The sequence below is a fragment of the Neovison vison genome, chromosome 8 (assembly GCF_020171115.1).
Source record: "Neovison vison isolate M4711 chromosome 8, ASM_NN_V1, whole genome shotgun sequence".
NCBI lineage: Eukaryota > Metazoa > Chordata > Mammalia > Carnivora > Mustelidae > Neogale > Neogale vison.
The window spans coordinates 30343882-30366827 of NC_058098.1; the positions used below are offsets into that span (position 1 = coordinate 30343882).

At 53.2% G+C, this 22946-nt stretch overlaps 1 protein-coding gene across 3 annotated transcripts in view; it reads left to right on the top strand.

Annotated features, from left to right (window-relative positions):
* The window catches only part of SMOX (spermine oxidase), a 48313-nt gene that overhangs the window by 15681 nt on the left and 9686 nt on the right, over nucleotides 1–22946 (top strand). The window contains exons 2-8 of one of the 3 annotated variants that reach the window (XM_044263393.1): nucleotides 8154–8387; nucleotides 11936–12162; nucleotides 16215–16388; nucleotides 16549–17308; nucleotides 17977–18137; nucleotides 20048–20137; nucleotides 20588–21045. In XM_044263393.1, the coding sequence (XP_044119328.1) occupies nucleotides 8180–8387; nucleotides 11936–12162; nucleotides 16215–16388; nucleotides 16549–17308; nucleotides 17977–18137; nucleotides 20048–20137; nucleotides 20588–20725 (1758 nt within the window). In that variant the 5' untranslated portion in view covers nucleotides 8154–8179 and the 3' untranslated portion in view covers nucleotides 20726–21045. Of the gene's footprint in view, nucleotides 1–8153; nucleotides 8388–11935; nucleotides 12163–16214; nucleotides 16389–16548; nucleotides 17309–17976; nucleotides 18138–20047; nucleotides 20138–20587; nucleotides 21046–22946 lie in introns of those variants that run through there. The other 2 variants (XM_044263394.1, XM_044263395.1) reach the window with 2 other exon arrangements.

Sequence of the window (22946 nt, forward strand, 5' to 3'; positions counted from 1 at the left end):
TGTGGTCACTAGGCCAGTGATTGGTTCTGTGGTCTCTTACACTTCTATGGTTGATGACTTCCTGGAGGAGGATTCAGAGTTTAGGTGTGGGGTCCTGCTCAGAGGGAGGAAATCCAGGCCATTGGATCATCTCCTAAGGGCTGCTGAGGGAGCCACAGTGAGACCTGTGCCCTTAGGACTTTGCTGGGGGACACTGGAGGCTGGCTCATAGGGATTATTGCCATTTTCTTATTCCATTTTACAGATGGGGAAGCTGAGGCTCAGGGGCTCACAGTCTCTCCCAGGGCCACCCTGGTTGGGGCAGAGGTTGCTGTCTGGGGGAATTTCATCTTCTCCAGGAGCATCCAGGAGTGGCAGTCATCATCTCAGCCCCCTGACCTGTCTTTGGGCCGAGGGGGCCTGGGGTTTGCTTGCATCTGGAAGCTCTGGGATCTGAGGGCAAGAACATGGGCCCTGCTTGCAAAAAGGTGGCAGCCTGCCAGGCCAGAGAGGCTGTGTGGTGCAGTCAGGCACAGAGATGGGAACCCAAGGCACAGGCTCTGGGGAGCGTGGGTAGGAGATTGAAGCAGGCTGGCCTGGAGTTGGAAAGGCCCATCACTGATGGTTCAGAAGCCAGCCCTGACCAGCCCCTGATCTGCTCTCCAGTCAGAGTGTGACCCACTTACTTTTGCTTTGGGTGGGATGTCCAGGGTGGAATGTGGGCCAGAGCTGTTTGAGTGTGGCTGTGGGGGACGGAAGGCTGTCCTGGGTTCTGCCCTGCCTCATCTCTACCTCTGTTTCTCTCTGGCTGCACGGTCACTGAGGCTACCAGCTGAACTTCAGGCCCATCAGACGGACTCTCCCCGTTCTCTGGCTTCTTTCCAGCCTTGCTTCCCCTCCTCCACCTCCAACTAGACTTTGAGCCTGGGCTGGGTCATCTCCACAGTCTGTCTCTGTAAGCAGCTATAAGCTGGGGTCCTGGAATGATCCTCTTGGGTCTGTCCTGTCTTGGAGAGCCTCCAGGGAAGTGGAGAACAGACCATAGTGCTTACCTCTCTAGGAATGCCTCCCCCTCCTGCCCACCATCACCTGTGTGGGCCACACTATTGGCTTTGTCCCCCTATACACCAGGTCTGCGACTGCCTTTCTCCACGCAGTATAGGCTCCCTGCTTCCCCTGAAAAGGATTACAAATACTTTTAAAGCTGTGCTTTCAGGGACTTTACACATCTGGCCGTGAGGAAGAGAGATGGGTAACAAAGGCATTGTGTTGGGAGAGAAGTCTAAGGGCCAGGAAGGAAGATAGGGCCTCCGGAGCTCTTGACTCATGTTGGCCTGTGAGAGCCAGAGGACACTGCTGGTGGGTGGGCTCTGTGGAAAGAGACTCCCACCCCTTGCCCCTTTTATGAACCTGGGGTTAGCTGGTGACCATTGTCTCTGATGCCCGACCCTCCAGAACTGGGTAGAATGTAAGCTGACTCAGAGGTGGTGGGGGTCAGTGAAACACAGACTGTGGTGTACTCTGATTGATATCAGGGTCAAGGTCTCTTCTGATAATAGGGCTGGGGCCAAGGTTGAGGTTTGGGTCTGAGCTCAGACACTGACTGGGGTTCTTCCATAAGTGAGATGGAGCCCTGGGCCCCAGGAGAAGCTCCCGGGTCTCCCATTTCTGTCCTGGGCTCTTCAGGGGTCTTCCTCCCTCTGTGCTCTCTCAGAGATGGCCCTGGCAGGGGGCCTCGTCTTTTGCCTGTGCTGTCTCATTTAATCCTCCCAGCTGTCCCACCACACAGAGGTACTGATGCCCATTTTACAGATGGGAAAGCTGGAAAACTAAACGAGGCAGTTAAGCAAGTGATGGGGCTTAAACCAATATGTCCAGGAGGTGGGGTACAGATGCTGTGTCCCTGGGGTAAGTTCAGAGGTATTGGCCAGGTGGGACCTGGAGAAGGGATGACTCTAGTCTAGGGTCACCTGATAAGGGAAAGACTGGGCTCCCAGGCTGCCTCTGCCCTGTCCCCATGCTTCCTCTGTCTCACTGCCCACCCTCACGCCCCTGTGGCTGGCCTGGCCTGACCCTGCCTCTTTCACTTCCTGGCTGCCTGGCCTGGGTGAGGAGGGCTGGGGAGGGTCTGGCTGGGAGGAGTTTGGGCCCAGCCCCTCCCTGGGGTTGAGGGGTGGGAGGGGCCTCGCTTGCAGACAGAGCCCCTTTGTCTGGGTCGCTGTGCAAAGCAGCTGGTCTGGGATTTCTGGGCGTTTTTTACATTTGAAGAATAATTGCATTGTCTGGGGGGCCCAGGAGAATCCAAATCCCTCCCAGACCTGTCAGGCAGTCTGAAGAGATTCCCCTGGACCAGCCCCCCAGCTTCCCTCCCCTTCCCTCCCTTCTGTTAGAAACCTGAAGCAAAGAGGGGTCGGTCCCTCCAGGGAAACTGAGGTAGGGCTGCCACCCCTGAGTATCTGTTAGGAGGAGAGACTCGCAAGTCCCCAGGGTTGGTTAGGGGAGGGTCCAGGGGCCCCCCAGAGCCCTGCAGGAACAAACATGGGCCATATAGGAATGGAGAAGGCAACTGATTGGAAGCGGTGGGCCCACTTGGCAGTGCTTCCGCTGGTGGTGTCTGGACTCTTAATGGTGAGGTCAGGTGAGCCAGGTGCGCTAACTGCCTTGGCCATTCTCTTCTCCTCTGGGAAATGGGTCATTCATAATGAGGTGACCTTGAGAAAAGGAAAGTGAGGCAGACACATTTGGGAGTAGCCTGTGTTCAGAGGGGAGCCAAGGAGAGTAAGGTTTTTTTTGTTTCTCGTGAGGGGAGACTTTGGAAGGGCGTGGGGGCACCTGGGATGCTGGCCCTCGGTGGCAGTGGCCACTGTGGGGGAGGGAAGTGACCTGCTGATTGCTAGGTGAGCAGAAGTGGACTCCAGTCCCGAGGAGGAAGGGGTGCCCTGCACGGAGCTGGGCCACTGACCCTCCTTACTGTTGTTCACCCCTGCGGCTTGGGGAGGGGGTCTCCTGCATAACCTGGAGCCACACCCTGCTCAGTGGTCGGGGGCTGCAGCCTCATTACCAAATCATAGCATAGTTTTTGCTGAGGTGAGATATCCATGCTTTGGGAACAGAAGAACGATGGGGGTGGGGTGAGGGGGGTGATCGCATAGCCCAACTAGTGCCAGGAACTCCCATTTCCAGGGTGTCTGTTGCTTCAGGAAACATCAGTAGAGCAGGCCTTGTGGGTGGGTTCAGCCAGGCACGGAACCCCCCAGCCCCAGTGCCCTGCACGAGGGTGTGCATGTTAAGAGAAGATGGAGCCAGCTTCTCTGACATGTGTGTGGGCCGGGTGTCTCCTCTAGGACTTCAGCAGGGCAGCACGGGGGATCCCAGGACCTCAGCGAAGCTGGGGTGTGTATGTATGTTTGGTGGCCTCTGAGTGAGAACTAAAGCTAGAAAGGTCAGCTGGGTTCAGCAGGTAAAGGGCTGACATGTTGAGGCCTTACCCATTCTTGGTACATGGTTAGTGCTCAGTGAATATTGTTATGTTATGTTTCAGGGTTATGTTCCTGGTCAGTGGGAGGCCTGGACCTGCAATCCTTGAGGCAGGCCCCGCAATTCTCTAGGGGTACAGTTCAGAGGGAGGAGGCAAGGAAGTACGTCGGGAAACAGAGGGTAGAGGCCACAGTGATTCTGACTGCGGGCTGGACATGGCTTGACCTGATGGAGAAGGGCAGTCTTCCCTTAGGGACACATTCAGCGTTGAGCCTGGGGACGGGGGAGCGGTCCAGCGGTGTTAACCATGATGCAGAAGCACAGGGAGATATGGAGCTGCCCCCAGCTCAGTCCGGGACGTTTGCAAGAGGGGCTCTGGAGGAGCCCAGGACTAAAGCATGTTTCTGGTATTTGGAGATTAGGAGGCACTTCTTGGAGGGTAAATTGGAGGGGGATGCAAAGAAACTGGCGGGCATGCTGAGAGAAGGTATGGTGGGGAGGGAAAGTGGACACACACTGGCCTCCTCGTCTTCATCCTTCTTTCTTGGGGAGTCTGCCACAGGAACAGGGCCTTTCTTCCCCCTGTTCCTCTCTTCTTTCCCTGCTGCTGCCTTCTTTCCAGACTGGCTTCTTGGGCGGGTTCAGTCAGGACAGTGTTGGCTTTGGGCCGCAGGGGGAGGCGTTGGCTGGCAGGCCAGAGCAGGGGTCAGGCAGTGGGGCATTCAGAATGAGATGGGATGCTCACACCATGCCTGGACCTGATTTCTCAAAGCTACCAGGCTTGGCCTGTCTGGGGACATGGGAGCTACAGGCTCCCACCCTCATTTTGCCATGGAAGTAGGATCAAGAAGACAAGTGTCTGTTGCCCTGGGCCTCCCTCCTCCCCCACCCCTCCTCCTCCTCCCTGCCTGGCTGAGCCAGCACTTTTTCTTCTCTCCTTTATCTGCATGAGAAGTACAGGGTGTTCTGTTTCTCCTGTGCATACAGATCAAGGAGCGGATATTATTTATTTATTTATTTCCCAAAGGCAAGAGAAGAACAGGCAGGCAATGGGTGGGGGGTGGAAATTAAGTGTGAGTCTTCTTCCTCAATAAGCCATTTTCTCATAAAATTAAAAAAACAAAACAAAACAAAAAAACAAAAAAAACACCTGAAAGGAAGAGATGCCACAAGCCAACAGAAAATAAGTGGCTTCTCACCCCCTCCTCTACCCTGGCCAGAGATCACAGAGCACTGGAAGGTCCAGTTCAGGGTTTAGCTGAGGGCCTGGCACACAGTAGGTGTTCCTGCCTGAGGTTTTCTCTCCCTTTCCTTTTGGACCCTGTGTTGTACTGGCTCCATGGGCTGATGTGCAGGGCCACAGGGGGACTCCTCCCTTCTCTGTGTGTAGGGCTTCTCTGGCTTCTTCCGGAAGGAATTGGACTGTGGGATTCCTTGTGAAGATCAGAGGTGCGGCTGGCCCTTGCTTGCCTATTTCCACCCCTGTGCTGCTTGAATTTAAGGTCCCTGATACATTGGGAACTCACGGTTCTTTCTGTGTTCCTCTTAAAGGCAAACTGCCCACCTGCCACTTCCCGCCGTGCATTTCTGAACCCTCCCCCAAAGGCCCTCTGCTTATAATTTAGTTACAGAAACTTACAGGTGATTGTCACACTTGAGGGTCTTACGAGTATTGTCAATCTGTGACATCCACACAGGGTCTTATTTGACTATAGCAATGTAGTGGGGACAAGACGGCCCTGTCTGAGGCTAGCCGGGAAGTTCATGTAGCTGGCTGGGCAGGCGCTGTGCCCCAAGTATGCTTTCCCTGTATCAGCTTCCAGCCTAACTAGACGCCGGGTTTTTAGACGCGGTGGCCCACAGAGATTGGGGTTCTGTGAAGAGATTTCAGAGGGGAGTGGGGACCTCCTCACCACCACCATTTCATCCCAGTCACACACGGGGCCCCACAGGAACTTTTCAAAAAGGGGTCGTCACCAGTCAGGTGTGAGACCCCTGCGGCAATCCCCTCCTTTATTGTAGGAGCGGGGCGGTTTTGGAGGGTGCCCCCTGGCGGTAGGTGGGGGGTGGGCTGCAGATGGAGCCCGGAGAGCAGGAGGGAGGCCTCCCCGCCCCCACTCCCACCCCCCAGTTCTGGGGACTGAGGCATGCGGGCGGGGCGGGCGGCAGCTCCAGGTCGCATCGCGGGGTTGGGGGCAGGTGGCGTCAGCGGCTGCTCTGAGCATCCTGTGTGTTTACCAACCTGACGCCAGCCTGTGTCGCCTCGCCGACCCTTCCTACCCCGGCCGCCCGGGCCCCGCGTGCAGGCAGCCGCACCCTCGCCTCTAAATTGAGTCCACCGGAAGGAGAACCTGGGCGAGGGCAGGGTGGGAGGGGAGGACGTGGCCCACCCGACCCCGTGCTCCCAGAGGCCAACAGCACCTCGCTGCAGGGAGCCCGCGAGGACCGGAGGAGGAAGGAAAGGCTGTGCCAGACCCGGCTCTCCTGGAAGGGGGCGGGGAGCCCCGGCCTCCGGCCGAGACTCGGCCTCGGAGGGGCCCGCGGGCGCCACCTTCCGGCCTGCAAGCGAACTGCGGGTCGCCGAGGCGGCCGGCCTGGGTCTGGGGGGCTTGAGGGGAGTTTGTGGGTGGGAGTCGGAGGATGCGGCCGTCCTAGGCCGGGTGCCCAGGAGTGGCCTCGGCAGGCGGAATGGTGGGGGCGTGAGGAACAGCTTCGCAGCCTCAGCGTATTTAGAAAAAGATCCCTTTGCTAATCCTATCATAAAGAGATGTTGGAGGGCGAGGTGCAAGCTGGGACCGAAGCCTCAGTGGTCAGACCAGGAGATGCGAGAAGGAAGCAAGTGCGAAGCTTCCCCCACCCCCCGCCCCTCCGCCCCTCTGCCCCCCAAGCCACCCCATCCCAGCCATCCCCCACCTTCCTGGGCAGGGATGGATATGCGAGTAGTTACTGAGGCGCATGCATATACATACAACAAATGGCACAAATCCTGAATTCCCCAAGTCAGTCGATCTTTATATATACACTGTGTAGCCACCATTCAGATCAAGGTACATATCCCTTCTGCCCCAGAGAGTTCCCTCCTGAGGTTTTCAGTCATTCCCTTCCTCCCAGTCTCTCTTCTCTCCTCACAGATTCATTTTACCTCCTCATGAACTTCACGTAAGTGGAGTCATACAGCACGTACTCTTTGGTCTCTAGCTTCTTTTGTTCAGTGTAATGTTTGAGGGTATCAGTACTTTGATTCTGTTATTGCTGAAGAATATTCCCTCGTACGAAAATGCTACACATAGCACGATTTATTTACCCATTTTCCCATGGCTGGGCCTTTGGGCTGCTTCTGTTTTTTGGCTTTTGTAAATAAAGCTGCTATGAGCATTGTTTGGCACGTCTATTTGGTGGAATGTGCCCTGCTTCTCTTGGGCTTATTCTTGGGGGGGTGCGGCTGCTTTGTCACTGGAAGGGTTATGCTGTGCTTTATTAGGTGTGGGAGACAGTTTTTTTATTTTTTGTGTCCCCTGCCCACTCCACTGCCCAGTAGCCACCTTCTGCCCACCCTTCCTCCTCTGTTGTTAGGTCCCGGGTACTATTAGAGTCTGAGCTTCTGCCGCTGAAACTTCAGCAAAGATAATTGAAATAGAAGTTGCTTGGGTCAGGGAGGGAACAGGGACGGGATTAGAGATGAGTGGCCCCTTGGGATGGCCCCCAGACAATTTCAAACCCTCGTGGTCACTATAGGAATAGAAGGGTAGCTTCTCCCAGCACTGGGGCGATTCAGGGACCACCCCCCACCCCCCACGCGCCCCGCCATCAGCTCCTTAGCCTGGCGTCTCTGAACAAGCTGGCTTACTGTAACTGTCAATTTGATGTCTGGCCTCTGGTGCCATGGGTCCTCACAGTCCACCGTTTCCTGGGCTCCTTGCTGCTTTGCGGTGACTGAGGGGCTGAGTGGCTGAGGAAAACAACCAGAGACCTACCCGGAATAGCAGAGGCTTGTCTGATACCGGCCTCGTGGCACTTTCTGGGGGGGGGGGCGGGACTATGTCCTGCCCACCAAATTGCCACTTCGTTCAGCCTGTGAAAGACTAACAGAAAGCAAGAGGACAAGAGAAGGGGTAAAGGAGAAAGAGTGCCAGGGGAGAACCACGCAAGGGAGGGAAAGTAGAGGCTCCAGCACTGTGTGTGCAAGAGTCCTGAGGTCTGTGTGAGCATCTTGGGGGTCCTTGTGAGCATCCCGGAGTCCATGTGAGCATCCTAAGGTCTGTATGAGCATCCGGTTTTGGTGTGAGCTGGACCACAGCAGCTGGGCTGGGGCAAGCTGGTTCAGGGTCAGCAGGGTCAACAGCTTCTCCTGACTTTGGCCTTTTTGCTTATCCCCTTCCTGGCTGGTTCTTGTCTCAGGTTTGCTGAGCAGGTTTGGGATGGGATTGATGGGTTTCAGGGGCTTGGGGCAGGCTCCCGGCAGCCCTGCTTCCTTGCAGGGCCCAAAGGTTCCTCTGCTCCACCTTTCTCCTTCCCTCTGTCTGTCCTTCTCCCTCCCATGTCCTTAGGAGATGGTTCCTTTTGTCCATGGCTCAGGAGGAGCACAAGGACTTGAGGTTACCCCCCTGAGAACAGAGCTCAAAAGTGTCCCTTAAGGCAGGTGGGAAGTGAAGGCAGAGCAGGTAAGCCATGACACCCCTGTCTCCCTCTCCCCGCAGGTTCCTAGGAGGCCAGTGCGGACGGTATGCAAAGTTGTGAATCCAGTGGCGACAGTGCGGATGACCCTCTCAGTCGTGGCCTACGGAGAAGGGGACAGCCTCGTGTGGTGGTGATCGGCGCTGGCCTGGCTGGCCTGGCTGCAGCCAAAGCACTTTTGGAGCAAGGCTTCACGGATGTCACTGTGCTTGAGGCTTCCAGCTGCATTGGAGGCCGCGTGCAGAGCGTGAAACTCGGTGAGTGGGCCCACTCCCCCTGACTCCTAGGCCAAGGTCATCTTTTGTCCTTCAGTGCTCTGGCCCTGCCTGGAATCTTATTATTTTGGTTTTCCCGCCCATGGTAAATGTTCCATCATGCATGCTGCCTGGGCATTTGGCAGAAGCTTCCTTTGCCCTTTGAGCAACCCGAAGGGTCCTGGCTTTCGCTTTTGGCATATGACCTGGAGTGCACAGTGTTTAGGAAGGAAAGGACATGCAGACCAAACTATCTTGGCAGTGGGTGGACCAGTTTCTACTTCTCAAGAAGAGGAATTCTGTAAGTCTTTATGAGTCATTAACTCTTGAGTGTGAATTAATATATCATGACCGAGAGCTAGTCCTGGGGCTAGGGAAGTAGTAGGAAGTACTCAGTAGGAAGGAGCTCAGGGAAGTAGAGGTGGATGGGATTTGTGGGTGACGGGCAGATCTTAGGATCATCTGGGAAGAGGATCTGTCTGGGTCGCAGAGTAATGAAGACCCTAGAGAAAGGAGCCAGGAAAGAGACTTACCCCAGGGGTGGGCAGATTTTTCCAGGGGTCCTAATGGGTGGGGAGCTTGCCTGAAATGGCAGCTGGAAGTCAGCGCTTCCCAGCCAGGGGATCTATCAGTGAGAGGCCAAATGGGCAGGGACCACTCCTGAAATCCTAAGGCATGTGCTACGTTGACCCTCCAGAGGATTTTGTATCTGGGTCCATTCCTACTCGGGGCAACAGGGCCACGCAGTTAGGATGCCCACATTTGATGGACGCGGAGCCTGGCTCAGAGACGGAGGTGGTCAGGCTTAGAATGAACAGAGGCTGAGGACGCACATGGGGCCCTTTCCTCTTTCAGAAACTTTGATGTATTGAGAGTCTTCTAGAGCATTTCCTGGAAGGCATATATAAGGTTGCGTCCATCTCCAGCTGGCACACACAGGAGTGTATGTTGGCAGTGAGGATGAAAGTGCCGTCTAAGGTGCTCGTAAACCTGGGGACGGCCAGCAGGGAAGCCCTGGGACTCTTTGGAAAGGGGCAGTTCCTGTCAGGATTCTTGAGTCTTGATAAGGCATTCCATGTGCCACACAGAAGCAGAAGAGGAGAGGACCCGTGGCCCCGTCTCATGGGTTGCTGACCACGGAGACACACCATGCATGGTACAGGCAGCGAGGCGGAAGCCTGGGGCTGTAGGAAGCTGAGGGGACCCACCCTCTAGCCATCTGTTGGTGGCAGAAGTCTTTCTGAGCTGGGGGAGCTTGGTGCTGGGCGGAGGTGAGGGGAAGGAGAAGTAGGAGGGAGCCATATGCCTGGAGTGATATATGCGAAGAAGATCGAGGCAGACCCTGCCAGGAGAGCGGACAGCACACCTAGGGAAGGGCAAACTTGCCCCTGTCATGTGTGCAGACTTGCAGGGTGGGACACCCAGGCTGCAGTTGGACCTGCTTCAGTGTGAGACGCTAGCTGTGAGTCTCAGTGACATTGAGAAGGTGTTGAGGGTCAGAGGCTCCTTGCAGAGCCTGACCAGTAGGGGTGGGATGCCAACCTTGCGGCTGACCTCAGGCTGATCTCAACCCCACTTTTGCCATGTGTTGAGCCAGGAAGGGTGGCCCGTGCCTGGATGTCCCTACCCAGTGGCAGTGGGATTTGGAGCTCCCTGGCATGCCCAGAGGAGGGCCCAGGCCCCTCCCCGAGGTGCTGGCCCCCTTCTTCTCTTGGGAGCTCAAACTAGGCAAGACACCTTGGGGAACCCCAAGCCTGGAGGCAGGCACTGTTTTTTTTTTTTTTTTTTTTTGTACCTCCCTGTCTGTCCATTTTTCCTGGACAAAAGGACATACACATTCCTGCCTCCTCCTCCGCAGACACAAGGAAATTCTGTCTCACTGGCTATGGCATGAGGTTGTGGCACGAGGCCATGGGCTGTGGGATGCTTTTTCTCTTGCTCTGTGTTTGGTACATAGTATATACAGGGCTATTGTTAGTAACTGGTGGTTTAATTAGAAACAACCCAAGAGAAGGAGGGTATGCAAAAAAAGAATGTCCAGTTCGTGGGGTGAGGGGTGATACTGTTGTCTGTTACGACATATTCAGAGAGCGATTGCTGCCTAACAAATCACCCCCAAATGTAGCAGCTGAAGGCAGCACTGCTTTATTTGCTTAAATTCTGTGGGTCGGGAATTTGGGCTGGACTCAGCTAGGTGGTTCTTTTGCTGGTCTTGCCTGAGATCTCCCACTCAGCTGCAGTCATCTGGTAGCTTGACGGGGACTGGTATGTCTAAGACAGCCTTACCCATTTGTCTGTCTGCTGGTTGGCACTGGCTTTTTGGCTGGGCCACATATCTCTGGCAGGATAGGCCTCTTCAGGGTGGTCAGATTCGAAGAGGGTGAATGTGGAAGCCATGAGATCTCTTGAGGCCTTGGCTCCGAAGCCACGGATATCACTTTCACTGCATTCCCTTAATCAAAGCAAGTCACGAGGTCAGCCCAGATTCAAGGAGGTGGGGAGACAGACCCCACCTCTTGATAGGAGGATTGGCAAGGTCATATAAAAGGCCATGTGTACAAGGATAGGAGGAATTGTTGTGATTATCTTGGCAAAAAATTTAGCTGCACATGATATCTTGAATCAGTCCTCCAAAACAAAACACAACACACAAAAAATGTTCCTCTGTCTTCTTCCATTGTTTCAACATCCTTGGGAGCTAGGCAAAGAAGGAGGCAATGTGCCACAGTCCCTGAAGCATCAGAAGAGGAAACTTGGGCCCAGGCACAGATGCCTCAGAGTATCTGGTACCGGGGCTGTGGGTGGGGTGGTGGAGCCAGCCCCGGGCCTGGTCCTGCCTCAGCTTGGGTCCTGGAGTTTCCCCTTCCCTAGTCAGACTCCCAGGGTCCTGCCCCCCTTCTGTTCTTCTGCCTTAGGATGAGAGAACTTAGTTTTCTCTGGAAGTCTATTTTAGACTGCCTTGGGGAGGAGTCTTCCAGACTGTAATGTTTGTTCTCCTCTGCTCCAGACTGAGTTGGGAGGGGGGCCACTTTCCATCTGGGACAAGGGTTTAGACCACTGGAGATGTGGAGGAACTGGAGTCAGGTGAGGACCTTGAGTCAAAGGCCCTACCCCTGGGTCTTCTTATCGGGTATGATGGATGACCTCCCTTCCCTCACTGGGACCATCGTACCCTCAGGTGCCCACAGAATGTCTCCTGAGGGAGAGTCACCAATGAGGATGGAGGGGCCAGTATCTGTTGTTGTGTTAGACAAAGGTGAGATGCAAAAGGAGAGCCTTCCAACTATCCAGTGAAGTGACCCTGGGGCATATCACAGAGTCATTTAGGGTGGCCATTATCTCAGCTGAATGGTAGAATCCATTTCATGCCACATGTAGTTTCCACTGGGAACTTTTCACTGAAGACTTTGGTTGCCACATGGGACCCAACTCCCTTTCTGCCTTGTTGTGGGCATGGAAGGAGGCTCTTGAAGGAAGAAGGGTGAGGCAGTGTTCTGGCCCTCTCCGAAGAAGCCTCTGCCCTTCTAAGGGTCTGTTGTTGTCACCATCAGGACACGCCACCTTTGAGTTGGGAGCCACCTGGATCCATGGCTCCCATGGGAATCCCATCTATCATCTAGCAGAAGCCAATGGCCTCCTGGAAGAGACAACTGATGGGGAACGCAGTGTGGGCCGTATCAGTCTCTACTCCAAGAATGGCGTGGCCTGCTACCTCACCAACTGTGGCCGCAGGATCCCCAAGGACGTGGTTGAGGAATTCAGCGATTTATACAACGAGGTGAGGTGTTAGCAGGGCAGTTGGGCACATGGGTGTGGGAGGCAGGGAGCAGCCTGGTAATATGGGGGGAGGAGTTGGGTGACCTGTGGGGTCTTCTGTGATTCTGGTCATGTTTTTGCATCCTCTCTGGGCCCTGTATTTGGAAAATCAGGACAATTTGAGGACAGAATGAAGATGATGAGTGGGGAAGTGCTAGGTAAGAGACCATCGATACAGATGATTAAATATTTCTTCAGAAAGACCTCAAACATCTTTTATTAGGGGGCATCTGGGTAGCTCATTTGGTTTAGTGTCTGACTCTTAATTTTGGCTCAGGTTATGATCTCAGGGTCCTGGGATCAGCTGCATGGGGCCCTGCACTCAGCAGGAAGACTGCTTGAAGATTTCTCTCCCTCTGCCCCAACCCCTGCTCTCTTTCTCTCTCTCAAATAAATAAATAAATCTTAAAAAAATCTTCTATTAGACTTTTTTAGTAGGTGCTTGGGTGGTGATTGTTGTTACTGCTTTTGGATACTCTTGTAAGTGCTAATTTTTTAAAAGTTTACTTTCTACTTTTTTCCAGTGTGTAGATCTATAACTGATTATTACATATTGATCTAGCTACTTTGGTAAAGTATTATTTTAATGCTAATATTATATCCATTAACCTTAATTTATATTCTAATAATGCCTTGGAATTTTATGTACATACTATACCAAAAAATGGCAACTTTTTTCCTTCTTTCTAATCCTCAGACCTGCATTATGCAGTAGAACTTTCTACAACAATGGAGATGTTTTAGACCTGCATTATCCAGTAGGGTAATCACTAGCTACATGTGGCTCTAGAGCTCTTGAAGTGTATCTAGTAACACTGAGGAACTAAATATTTAATTTAATTAATTTTAAATTGCCACAGGTGTTTGGTGGCTATTGTATCGGACAGCACAGCCTGAGACAACTTATTTCTTTTCTTGCCATATTGCACTGGCTAGTGTCTCCAGTATAGTGTTGGGTAGAAGTGGCAATGGCACACATCCTTGTCTAATTCAGGTTTTTAAAAAAGTGTTCATGTTTTTAGTATTTTTCAGTGTTGCTGTGAATTGCAATTAACAACCAAGGTAGCATGGGGGACTTGCCTTCTGATAGCTTCTCATTTATAGTGTAATGAACCTTCACTGCAGGTCAGCAAGTTGGCCAACAAGCACCTATTGCACATTTTCTGTCTCTTGGGTGTGGGGGAGGACAAACAACTCTCGCTTTGGGGATAGTTCTTGCTGAATTGAAGGTAGGCACACCGTGACTTCTCTGTGTGCACCCACAAGGTATATTGTGTGTTTTCACTCATGTACAAAGAGACTGAATTGTTAATGAGAAGAGAAGAACCAGTATTCTCCAAAGTAGACTTTCTGGTCTACTGGGAATTAGTCACATCCTGATTTCCAGGTTGTAGTAAGTGCTTTAAACATGGCTGCCTCTTGAGAAGGACTTTCAGGGTCTATGACCTGCTTGTTCTCTTAAATATGTTTAAAAGTAGATCATCGTCAGCTTCTGCTTGTGGGTTTGATTTTTTAAAGCTACGAGTGTGAGCTAAGGAGAGCAGGATGTTGAAGGTGGGTTATCAGTTGGAGTCAAAATTTGGGTCAGAAGGAAGAGATGTTAAGCATGAGGAAAGAGAGATTTCCTTGTGTGGCTCTTAACCGGAGCTGGAGGCCATTCTGAAGAGACTTGCTCTAAGCCTGGGAAGCCCTGCCTGAGGGTGGCTTCATAAGAAATATGTAACCTTCCTCCAAAGGTGATGACGACTTTGAAGGGCCGCTCATTTGAATCTATTCTGCTTGTTAACAAATAAATGAGTTCATGCTCTAGTATCGTATAGAACTTAGTCCCTGGAGAAAGACTACCTTCATTCAAATATTAGTTCTGCCATTTATGAGCTATATGATCTTGAGCAAGCTGTTGAGGCTCTCTGACTCTTACTTTCCTCATCTATAAAAGGGACACAGTTAAACCTACTTCAGAGGGTCATGAGGATTAAATGAGATCCTGATGAAAAGTGCTTACTGAGGAAAAGTGCTTACTCAGGGCGAGGATTATCAGCTGGTACAGTGCCATTTCCCTAGGTCACATTGGGAAGATGTCATTTAATCCAGGACAGGCGACTGTACCCCTATGCCAAACCCATGTTCAGTGAAGGCTGTCCAGTTGGTGGTTGACAGAAAGAATCATGTAGATGTACTAAATTTATCACTCCCAGCTGCACATTTCAGCCTTTAGTCAACATAAGCTAAGGACTGGCTACCATGTTGTTTATTGCCTCAAGGAAAAAAAAAAAAAGCCAGGGAGGAGGAGGCCAGCCGAAAGCCTGACTCCTTGGCAGTGGTGCTGGGTGAGGAATTTGCTGAGGATTCCAGTTAAGGCCAAATGTCCAGTATCTTGTGACTGGAGGGAAGAAAAGCAAACAATTTAGCTCATTTTCTTCTTCATACTGTATACTTCAGAGACATGTTTAATTCATATTTCTAGCTCATGGGGAGGCTTTTCCCTTGAGTGGGATGGTGGGCAATGGGCAACGTCACCTTCCTTCTGCTAGGGTTCAGCCACAGGGCCCTGTCCCGGGGCTGGGTTACAGGGCAAACACCCATTCCCATGAACGCGTGTTGACCAAATTCAAACTCACTTTAGGATGGGGAACACACGACTAATTGACGCCAGCCCCAGATGTTTGACCAAGGAGCCCACAGTTGCCGGTGTCCTAGGAGGGAGAGTGGGCCACCCTTCAGTGACACCAGGGTCCAGAGACCTTGACGTGACTCTTAGTCCCTCGTGCCCTGCCCCTGCCTGCCTTTTCAAAGTCATCTCTTGTAACTTTCTCTTTCCTCGCTGCCTACTGGGGCAAGACTGAGCTACTTACGTTCTCTCATGGCCTCTTACCTTCCTCATCCTTTCCTCTCTTTCTCACTGCCAGCTGTCCGAGGTCATCGGGGTCGATCCCACAACCCCTGGGTTGTTCCCTGTTAAAATGCCTCATGTAGAAACAGCCCAGTTATGATATCTCCCCACTCCGAGCTAGGGCAGGGGAACGTTCTTCTTGCTCATGATTATGTTCTGTGTTTGGCACAGCCCAGTAACTGTTCATTGAGTGAATGCTGGGTCTCAGACCTTGCCTGCTGGGGATGCCATGCCTGACCCAGGGCTAGCTTCCTTTTTGCCAGGGAGATGAGTCCAGTGTTTGGTGGGAATTATGTGCCAGGCAGGGAGGGGAGGCAATAGGACCATGCTCCAAGGGACCGTTTGTTGCTTTCTGTTGATAAGGTGTGGGTTGGAGTTCTTGCCAAAATATGCCTGTGAAGTGTATTTTCATTCCTCGGCACCCTGGGGCCTCCCTCCCCACCACCATGTCTTGCTCCAACATGGCCATCTTGCTTAAACAAATCTGGGTTCCACAGTAAAAAACACTTCGTGTGGACCAGGGAAGTGCTAGGGAGCGTCTCCTGGGAGGTCAGATTTCAGGGCTCCTTCTGCTCCCTCTCCCCCGAGAACACCAGACAGGCCAGTTCAGACTGCCCTCCTGGGAGAGGGGGAAGCAGATACACTTGGCCAGGAGTCGTGGGGAAAGGGTTTGGGCATTTGGTTCTGGGAAAAAAGGAAATGCGTGCAGACCTGGGTTGTCCAGTGGTTGGTCGGCTTGGCCACAGATTGTCCTTGGTGGGAGGGGGCGGTTCCTTTCCCACCAGCCAGCAAACATTTTGCTTTATTTTCAGCAAAGGCCCAGCAAGAGAGCCTCCAGGGCTCCCTCCTGCTCCCAACAGACCCAGCGGGTCTTAGAGGGCAGTCTGGAAGCAAGGAGGCGGGCTGCCCAGGGCAACTTGTCAGCCTGAATCTTGGCCCTATTGGTGCAGCCCAAGTGTGGCACCCAGGGCTACACAGATTCACCAAGGAAGAGGCGCTGTGGGCTCAGCATGTCCAGAAATACCTAGAAGGTGGGGACTTCTGAGTTGGGGTTCTTTGGTCTGAGACGGAGGTTGGAAGGAGGGAGTGTGTTTTCAGCGTCCTGGGGGTCTCTCTGGCAGGTCTATAACTTGACCCAGGAGTTCTTCCGGCACGGTAAACCAGTCAATGCTGAGAGTCAGAACAGCGTAGGGGTGTTCACCCGGGAGGAGGTACGCAACCGCATCAGGGATGACCCTGAGGACCCGGAGGCCACCAAGCGCCTGAAGCTTGCCATGATCCAGCAGTACCTGAAGGTATCCTTGTCTGCCCAGAGCTTTATTGAATACAGGGTGGTGGGAAGAAGACCCATTCTGAGGAGTCTGGGTCCAAGAAGGGTGGCGCTGATTTGAGGTCCTCTTCCCACCTCTGCCCTGCCCTGGTGGTCACCTGGCTCCTCTCTGGCTCTTCCCACAGGTGGAGAGCTGTGAGAGTGGCTCCCACAGCATGGACGAGGTGTCTCTGAGCGCCTTCGGGGAGTGGACGGAGATCCCCGGGGCCCACCACATCATCCCCTCAGGCTTCATGCGGGTTGTGGAGCTGCTGGCCGAGGGCATCCCCGCCCACGTCATCCAACTGGGGAAACCTGTCCGTTGTGTGCACTGGGACCAGGCCTCGGCCCGCCCCCGGGGCCCGGAGATTGAGCCTCGGGGCGAAGGTGACCACAACCATGACGCCGGGGAGGGCGGCCAGGGGGGAGAGCAGCCCCGGGGGGATGGGCGGGGTGAGGACAAGCAGTGGCCGGTGCTGGTGGAGTGTGAGGACTGCGAGGTGATCCCGGCGGACCACGTGATCGTGACCGTGTCGCTGGGCGTGCTCAAGAGGCAGTACACCAGCTTCTTCCGGCCAGGCCTGCCCGCCGAGAAGGTGGCAGCCATCCACCGCCTGGGCATCGGCACCACCGACAAGATCTTTCTGGAATTCGAGGAGCCTTTCTGGGGCCCCGAGTGCAACAGCCTACAGTTTGTGTGGGAGGACGAGGCGGAGAGCCGCACCCTTACCTACCTGCCTGAGCTCTGGTACCGCAAAATCTGCGGCTTCGATGTTCTCTACCCGCCTGAGCGCTACGGCCACGTGCTGAGCGGCTGGATCTGCGGAGAGGAGGCCCTCGTCATGGAGAAGTGTGACGACGAGGCGGTGGCCGAGATCTGCACGGAGATGCTGCGGCAGTTCACAGGTATGTACCCTCGCCTCTGACCTCCCTGCCCCCCCCCAACCCCCCGCAACCCTCTACTCGGCCCTCTCCCTCTCCTGCACCTGCTGTAGCTCTCCGCAGCCCTGGATCGCTGTGTCCAATGGGAGAGCTGCCGCAGGGTGCCTGGGCTCCCAGACGGCGGGCTCCTCCCCACATCCCCCCTTTGGAACTTGAAACACTCAGAACCTTGGACGCTGTGTTTCTTCTAAGGGCTGATGGTAAAAAACTCAGGTATCACCCGCAAACCTCAGATTGTCCATTTCCTACCCATACTGCCCTGCTCAGAGATGGATTTGCGTTTCACTGTCTGATTCTTTTAGTTGAACATTTTTTCGTCCACTACCCCTGAAGTGGGAAGGGGATACGTGATGATCTGGAATATTTTTTCGTACAGGAAAATTAGCCCCCCTCCCCCGTGAGCTGTTTTGCTGGGAGTGGCCACAAGGAGGCGCTGCGGGGTGGGGGTGGGGAGGGTAACTGGCTGGAGCCCCCAGCCCAGCTACCTCCTCCTGGGTCTTCCATGCTTCCCTGCGGGGGTCTGGACTTCTTGCAGCCCTGCCGGAGGACTGTCAGTTGCTTGTTCAGGGGCATCTTCTGTGTGCAGCCATTTCTTATCTTCCTTCCCCTTGGCTCTTCCAATTCTCCAACAGGGAACCCCAACATTCCAAAACCTCGGCGAATCCTGCGCTCGGCCTGGGGCAGCAATCCCTACTTTCGAGGCTCCTATTCGTACACGCAGGTGGGCTCTAGTGGCGCAGACGTGGAGAAGCTGGCCAAGCCCCTGCCTTACACGGAGAGCTCCAAGACGGCGGTGAGCGTGGGTGCAGGGGAGGAGGGCCGGAGTGGGGCTGGGAGCTGGGGGGGCTGGGGGCAGGCACTTTGGATGCAGGTTTGGTTAGCGGGGAGAGGGCGGGCCGTGCTCACTGAGGGGTGCCAGGGGGAGACACAAGGAGTAGCTCTGGTGTTGAAGGAGGAAACAAGGACACGTGCACTTAATATCTGGAAGAAAAGATGGGATCAACATTGAGATGTTAAACACTTTATTGAGGTGGTAAAAGCTGAGCCATTTCACGCTCTGCCGTCCCATATGGTAGCCATTGGCCACATTTCATTGAAATTAATTAAAATTGAAATCTATGTATTAAATATTTAGTTCCTTGGTTGCACTGGCCACTTTTGAAGTTTGATAGTTAAGCATGCCTAGTGGCTGCGGTGTTGGATTGTGTAGCTAATGGGGCATTTCTATTGCCACGGAAAGTTCTCTCGGACAACACTGATTGCATAGAAGTAAGTTTCTCCAATATGTTTTATTTACTTCTTTTCCCTAATATTTTTCAGAAAAGAAATTTGAGAATACTGACCCTCCCCCAAATTATATCAACTATATAATAAATCATAGAGAAAAAGAATAAATCTGAGAGAAACAATTATATATACTTGTATATATAATTATTTTTCTTTACATATATAATTATTTTATATTATATTTGTATATCTAATTGTATATATGTATTATATATATTTGTATATACAATTGTATATATTTCTGGTCTTATAAAGTGGATTTCGAGTTTCCCCCAATAAGTATACACTTGTTAAATACATGTTACAACCCCAGCAGAATTACACTGGGAACAATTCTTTCATGTGAAGGATGAAAAAGACTCCCAGCGTGTATTGTGCATGCCCTGGTTGGGCTCAGCGGGAGAGGAACAGCAGGCCCTTGCTGCGGCCACAGCCTCCCCTCCCGAAAACCAGACCTTCTCTTGTCACCTGCATCAGTTAGGACTAGCGCCTACAGCACAAAGCAACATGAAAATAACTGGGGCTTACCCTGGACAGAGTCTCCTTCTGTCATATAAGGGGAAACCCAGAGGTAGGTATCAGGACCCAGTGTCACTGTCACCCGGCACCATCTTCAAGGCCACTTTGTGGTTCTAGAGGGCTGCAAGGCTGCCACTCAGATCTGGGACAGGCAGAGTCCCCTTGGGGCTTAGTCTGTTCCCCTAAGAAGACAGTGCACTTGAAGCTGATTGGCTAGAACTAAGTCACCTGCCTAGAGCAGCTGCAAAAGGGGTTGGGATTGATCGTTTTTTATTCTGGATGGCAATGCACCCAGTTAAAGATCAGGGCTTTGTGATGGAGGAGAATGAGGACCTCCAGCCTAACTGTCTCTGCAGGCTCCTCCTTGTTGGTGGGTTAACGCTTCCCTACTCAAAGTGAGTGGTCCGTGGACCAGCAGCACCAGCATCATGGGGGAGAGTCTTAGAAATGCAGGCTCTCAACCCCCTGGACCTGCTGAATAAGCAACAACAGGGTACCAGGGTCCCCTGTGGGTGCCTTTGCACATTCAGATTGAGACACAGTGGGAAAAAGTCCCAACTCAAGCTTGGAAGGCAAGCACTCATTCTTTACCTGGACCCCACCTAGACAGCTTCTGCTTTCTCAAGGTTGAGCCCCACCCCTACCAAAGTTCTCACTGTCCCTTGCTGTAGTGCATTTTTGCTCCCATTTCCCCCTTATTCCTGAAATGTCCTTTGCCTGTTTGTTTACCTAACATCTTCTGAGAAGCAGCCCAAAGATCCTGTCCTCTGGGAAGCTTTGTGCGGTCACCCTTACAGTGGGCCTCTTTTCTGGGCTCTCAGCACCTTGTCCAAACACCCATCATATCACACGTGACGCCGTTTAGTAATTGGGTTTCGTGTCTGGCTTCCCCACCAGCAAGGAAACTCCTCAAAGCAGCAGCCCGGTCACCTTTTATCTTCCAAGTGCTCAGAACAGTCCCTGGACCCTAATAGGGGCTCCATAAAGGTTTGTTAAATTACCGCCTAACTTTATCAAGTGCTTATGTTCTTCTAGGTTCTAAGTGCTTTAGATACATTATTTCTGTTAATCCTTACACCCACCCTCAGAAGCAGGTTGTCTGAACCCAAGTGGCAGGTGACAAAAACCAAGGCTTAGGGAGGTTAAACCCCTTGCCCTGAGTTCATTAGCAAGAGGCACAGTGAGCCTTTGAGCCTGCAGAACCAGGACTCCTAATAGGGCCCCAGTGGAAAGAACTGAGGCCTGGATGTCTGGGGAAGAAGCAGGGGAAGGTGGCCAGGTGGGATGGGCAGTTCCTCATCCCGTGGAAACAGCAGTACCTGCATCTCAGGTGCGGCTGTCTGACCTGTGGTGTGGATGGGGGGGTTCCTGGGGCAGACAGGTAGCCTGCCGGCCTTTCTTGCTCCTCCACGCTCACTTCCCCGTCCCCCGGCCCAGCCCATGCAGGTGCTGTTCTCGGGTGAGGCCACTCACCGCAAGTACTACTCCACTACCCATGGTGCTCTGCTCTCTGGCCAGCGCGAGGCCGCCCGTCTCATCGAGATGTACCGGGACCTCTTCCAGCAGGGGACCTGAGGGCCCTCTTCACTGCCCAGCGTGTTCCTTACAGAGCCACTAACTCGTGACTGCCAGCCCTGCCCCTCGCTGCTGTGTGCTCCTCATTTTCTAATCCGCTGTAGACTGGATTTGTATCTTTGGTAGAGGTAGACACCCTGACTGGCTTCAGATCTGGTCCTGTAGCTCTTCCTTTTCTCCATGCCAGTTGGGGACCAGGGTGGGGCCCGCTGACTTACCTCTGTGCTCTGACCTCCCCTCCCCTCCCCCCTGCCTTGTTATTGTAAGTGCCTTCAACACTTTGCATTTTGGGATAATAAAAGAGGCTTGCCCTTCCCGTGCTCCTCAGCTTCTCTCTTCCATTTACCTCAGCCTCTTCATGTGTATGTGTGTCTCTAGTTGTTTTGTTTTTTTTTTTTTGGTTGTTGTTTTGTTTTGTTTTTTAGCCCATCCTTTTTGAGTGAGGGGATGGTGGGAGGGCTGTGACCTGGCTGTGCCCCCAGAAGGTAAAGTATCTGCCTTTACTGGAAGGAGTTTCCCCTTACCTCAGTCTGTTTGTGGTTGTTTGCCTTCCTGCTGATGAGACCCCTCAGGGCTCAGGGCTCCTCACTACTCAGCTCAGCTCCTTCGGGATGGTCCTGTGTCTGCCCACTGGCCCTTTGCTGGACCTCTCAGAGCCCTACTGGGTGGCATGGCCACATGGAGTGAAGGTGAGTTCATGGGAGTGGACATCTGCTGTGGCTCCATGCCAGCTCAGGGGTATTAATTAGTAGTGAGTGTCACTCGGCCTTGGGGCCCTAGGTCTGGCCTTTGGGGTGGCTGCTGTTGACTTCTGGGAAGGAGGAGAATCTGGCCATTTTGGGGGGAATGTTCTGAATTGTGGCCCACCTGCTGTATTCCAAGGGCCTATCACTTACTGGGGGTGTTGGTCTTTTCGGCTTTTTTTGCTGAATGAACCCCCCCCCGCGCGCGTACACACACACACACACACACACACACACACACACATCCCTCCCACTGGCATGCATGCGCACACATACAGACACACTCACCTGTGTGTGTGTGCACACATGCATGCACATCTGTGTGCGAGCACAGATGCACATCTACACACACTCCCACACGATACACTAGCCTGCACCCTTTCACCAACACACAACCTCATGTACATGCACATGCAAAGAGCCTTAAAGAACATTTAGTCATGTTCTTCCTTCAGACTGCTAATGACAGAGTTCGAATCGTCTAGAAGTAAGGGATTTGGGTGGGGGAGGACGTTGTGAACCTCCAGCTGGGCCCGCGTGGTTGAACTCTGTGAATTTAGGTTGGGTCCCCTTCTCAGAAGCGGAGGGCCCGGCTCCTGCTGTGACCCCACGTCCCCTCCCCTGTTGCCTCCAGTGATGATGGAGCTGTTCCTGCCGTGGGCACACCTACACCGTGGCCTGCCTGTGTTTGGGACACACACACCCCTGCACCCCCCCTGCCCCCCAGCACCTGCACTCGCTCACAGGCACCCTTGCTTTGCCCAGGTGGGTTCTCTTGGAGCTCACGTCGGGGACTCGTCATCACCTGGCACGTAACTTAGAAAACTGTAAGCGTAGACACATTTTTTGAGAAGAGGTTCCATTGACGTGGTGCAAGCTCAAAGGTCATAAAAGGGCGCCTAGGAACGTCCCCTCCCACATCTATCCCCAGGGGTCTGGCTGCTCTGCACCGCCCATGTTCTTAGAGGCTCCATTTCCAGTGTCCATGTAAATAGGGGCCCTTCTTGCTCCCTTTTTACACAAAAGTGACCCAAGTATTCATCCCGTCCCACATTTTGCTTGTTTTCGTTAATGTAATATATCTTGGAGATCTTTCATAGCGGTGCTTTTATGCAGACAATGTAAATTTGGACTTTGCTGTGGTCCACGGGGAGGTGTCTCCTTCCCGGCCCACAGTCACTTTGTAGGAAGCGCCGTCTGTGGACTTCACCTCGGGAGGCCCTGACCCAATGTGCACCCTCCTGTGTCTTCGGTTTTCCCCACTGGCTAAGGCGGGGTGGATAGAAGTGGCCTGGAACATAAGGATGGGGGAAGAAAGTAATAAGTAGATACCCCGGATCATCAGCAGAGGAACTTTAAAGGGCTCCGTGAGGTGAAAGTGTCCTAAGTGTTTATTCCGTGATTGCATGTTGGGCAGCTTCAGGTGTGGGCAAGGGGGAGGGAGGGAACATTCACTTAGAGCCAGCCATCTGCCAGGC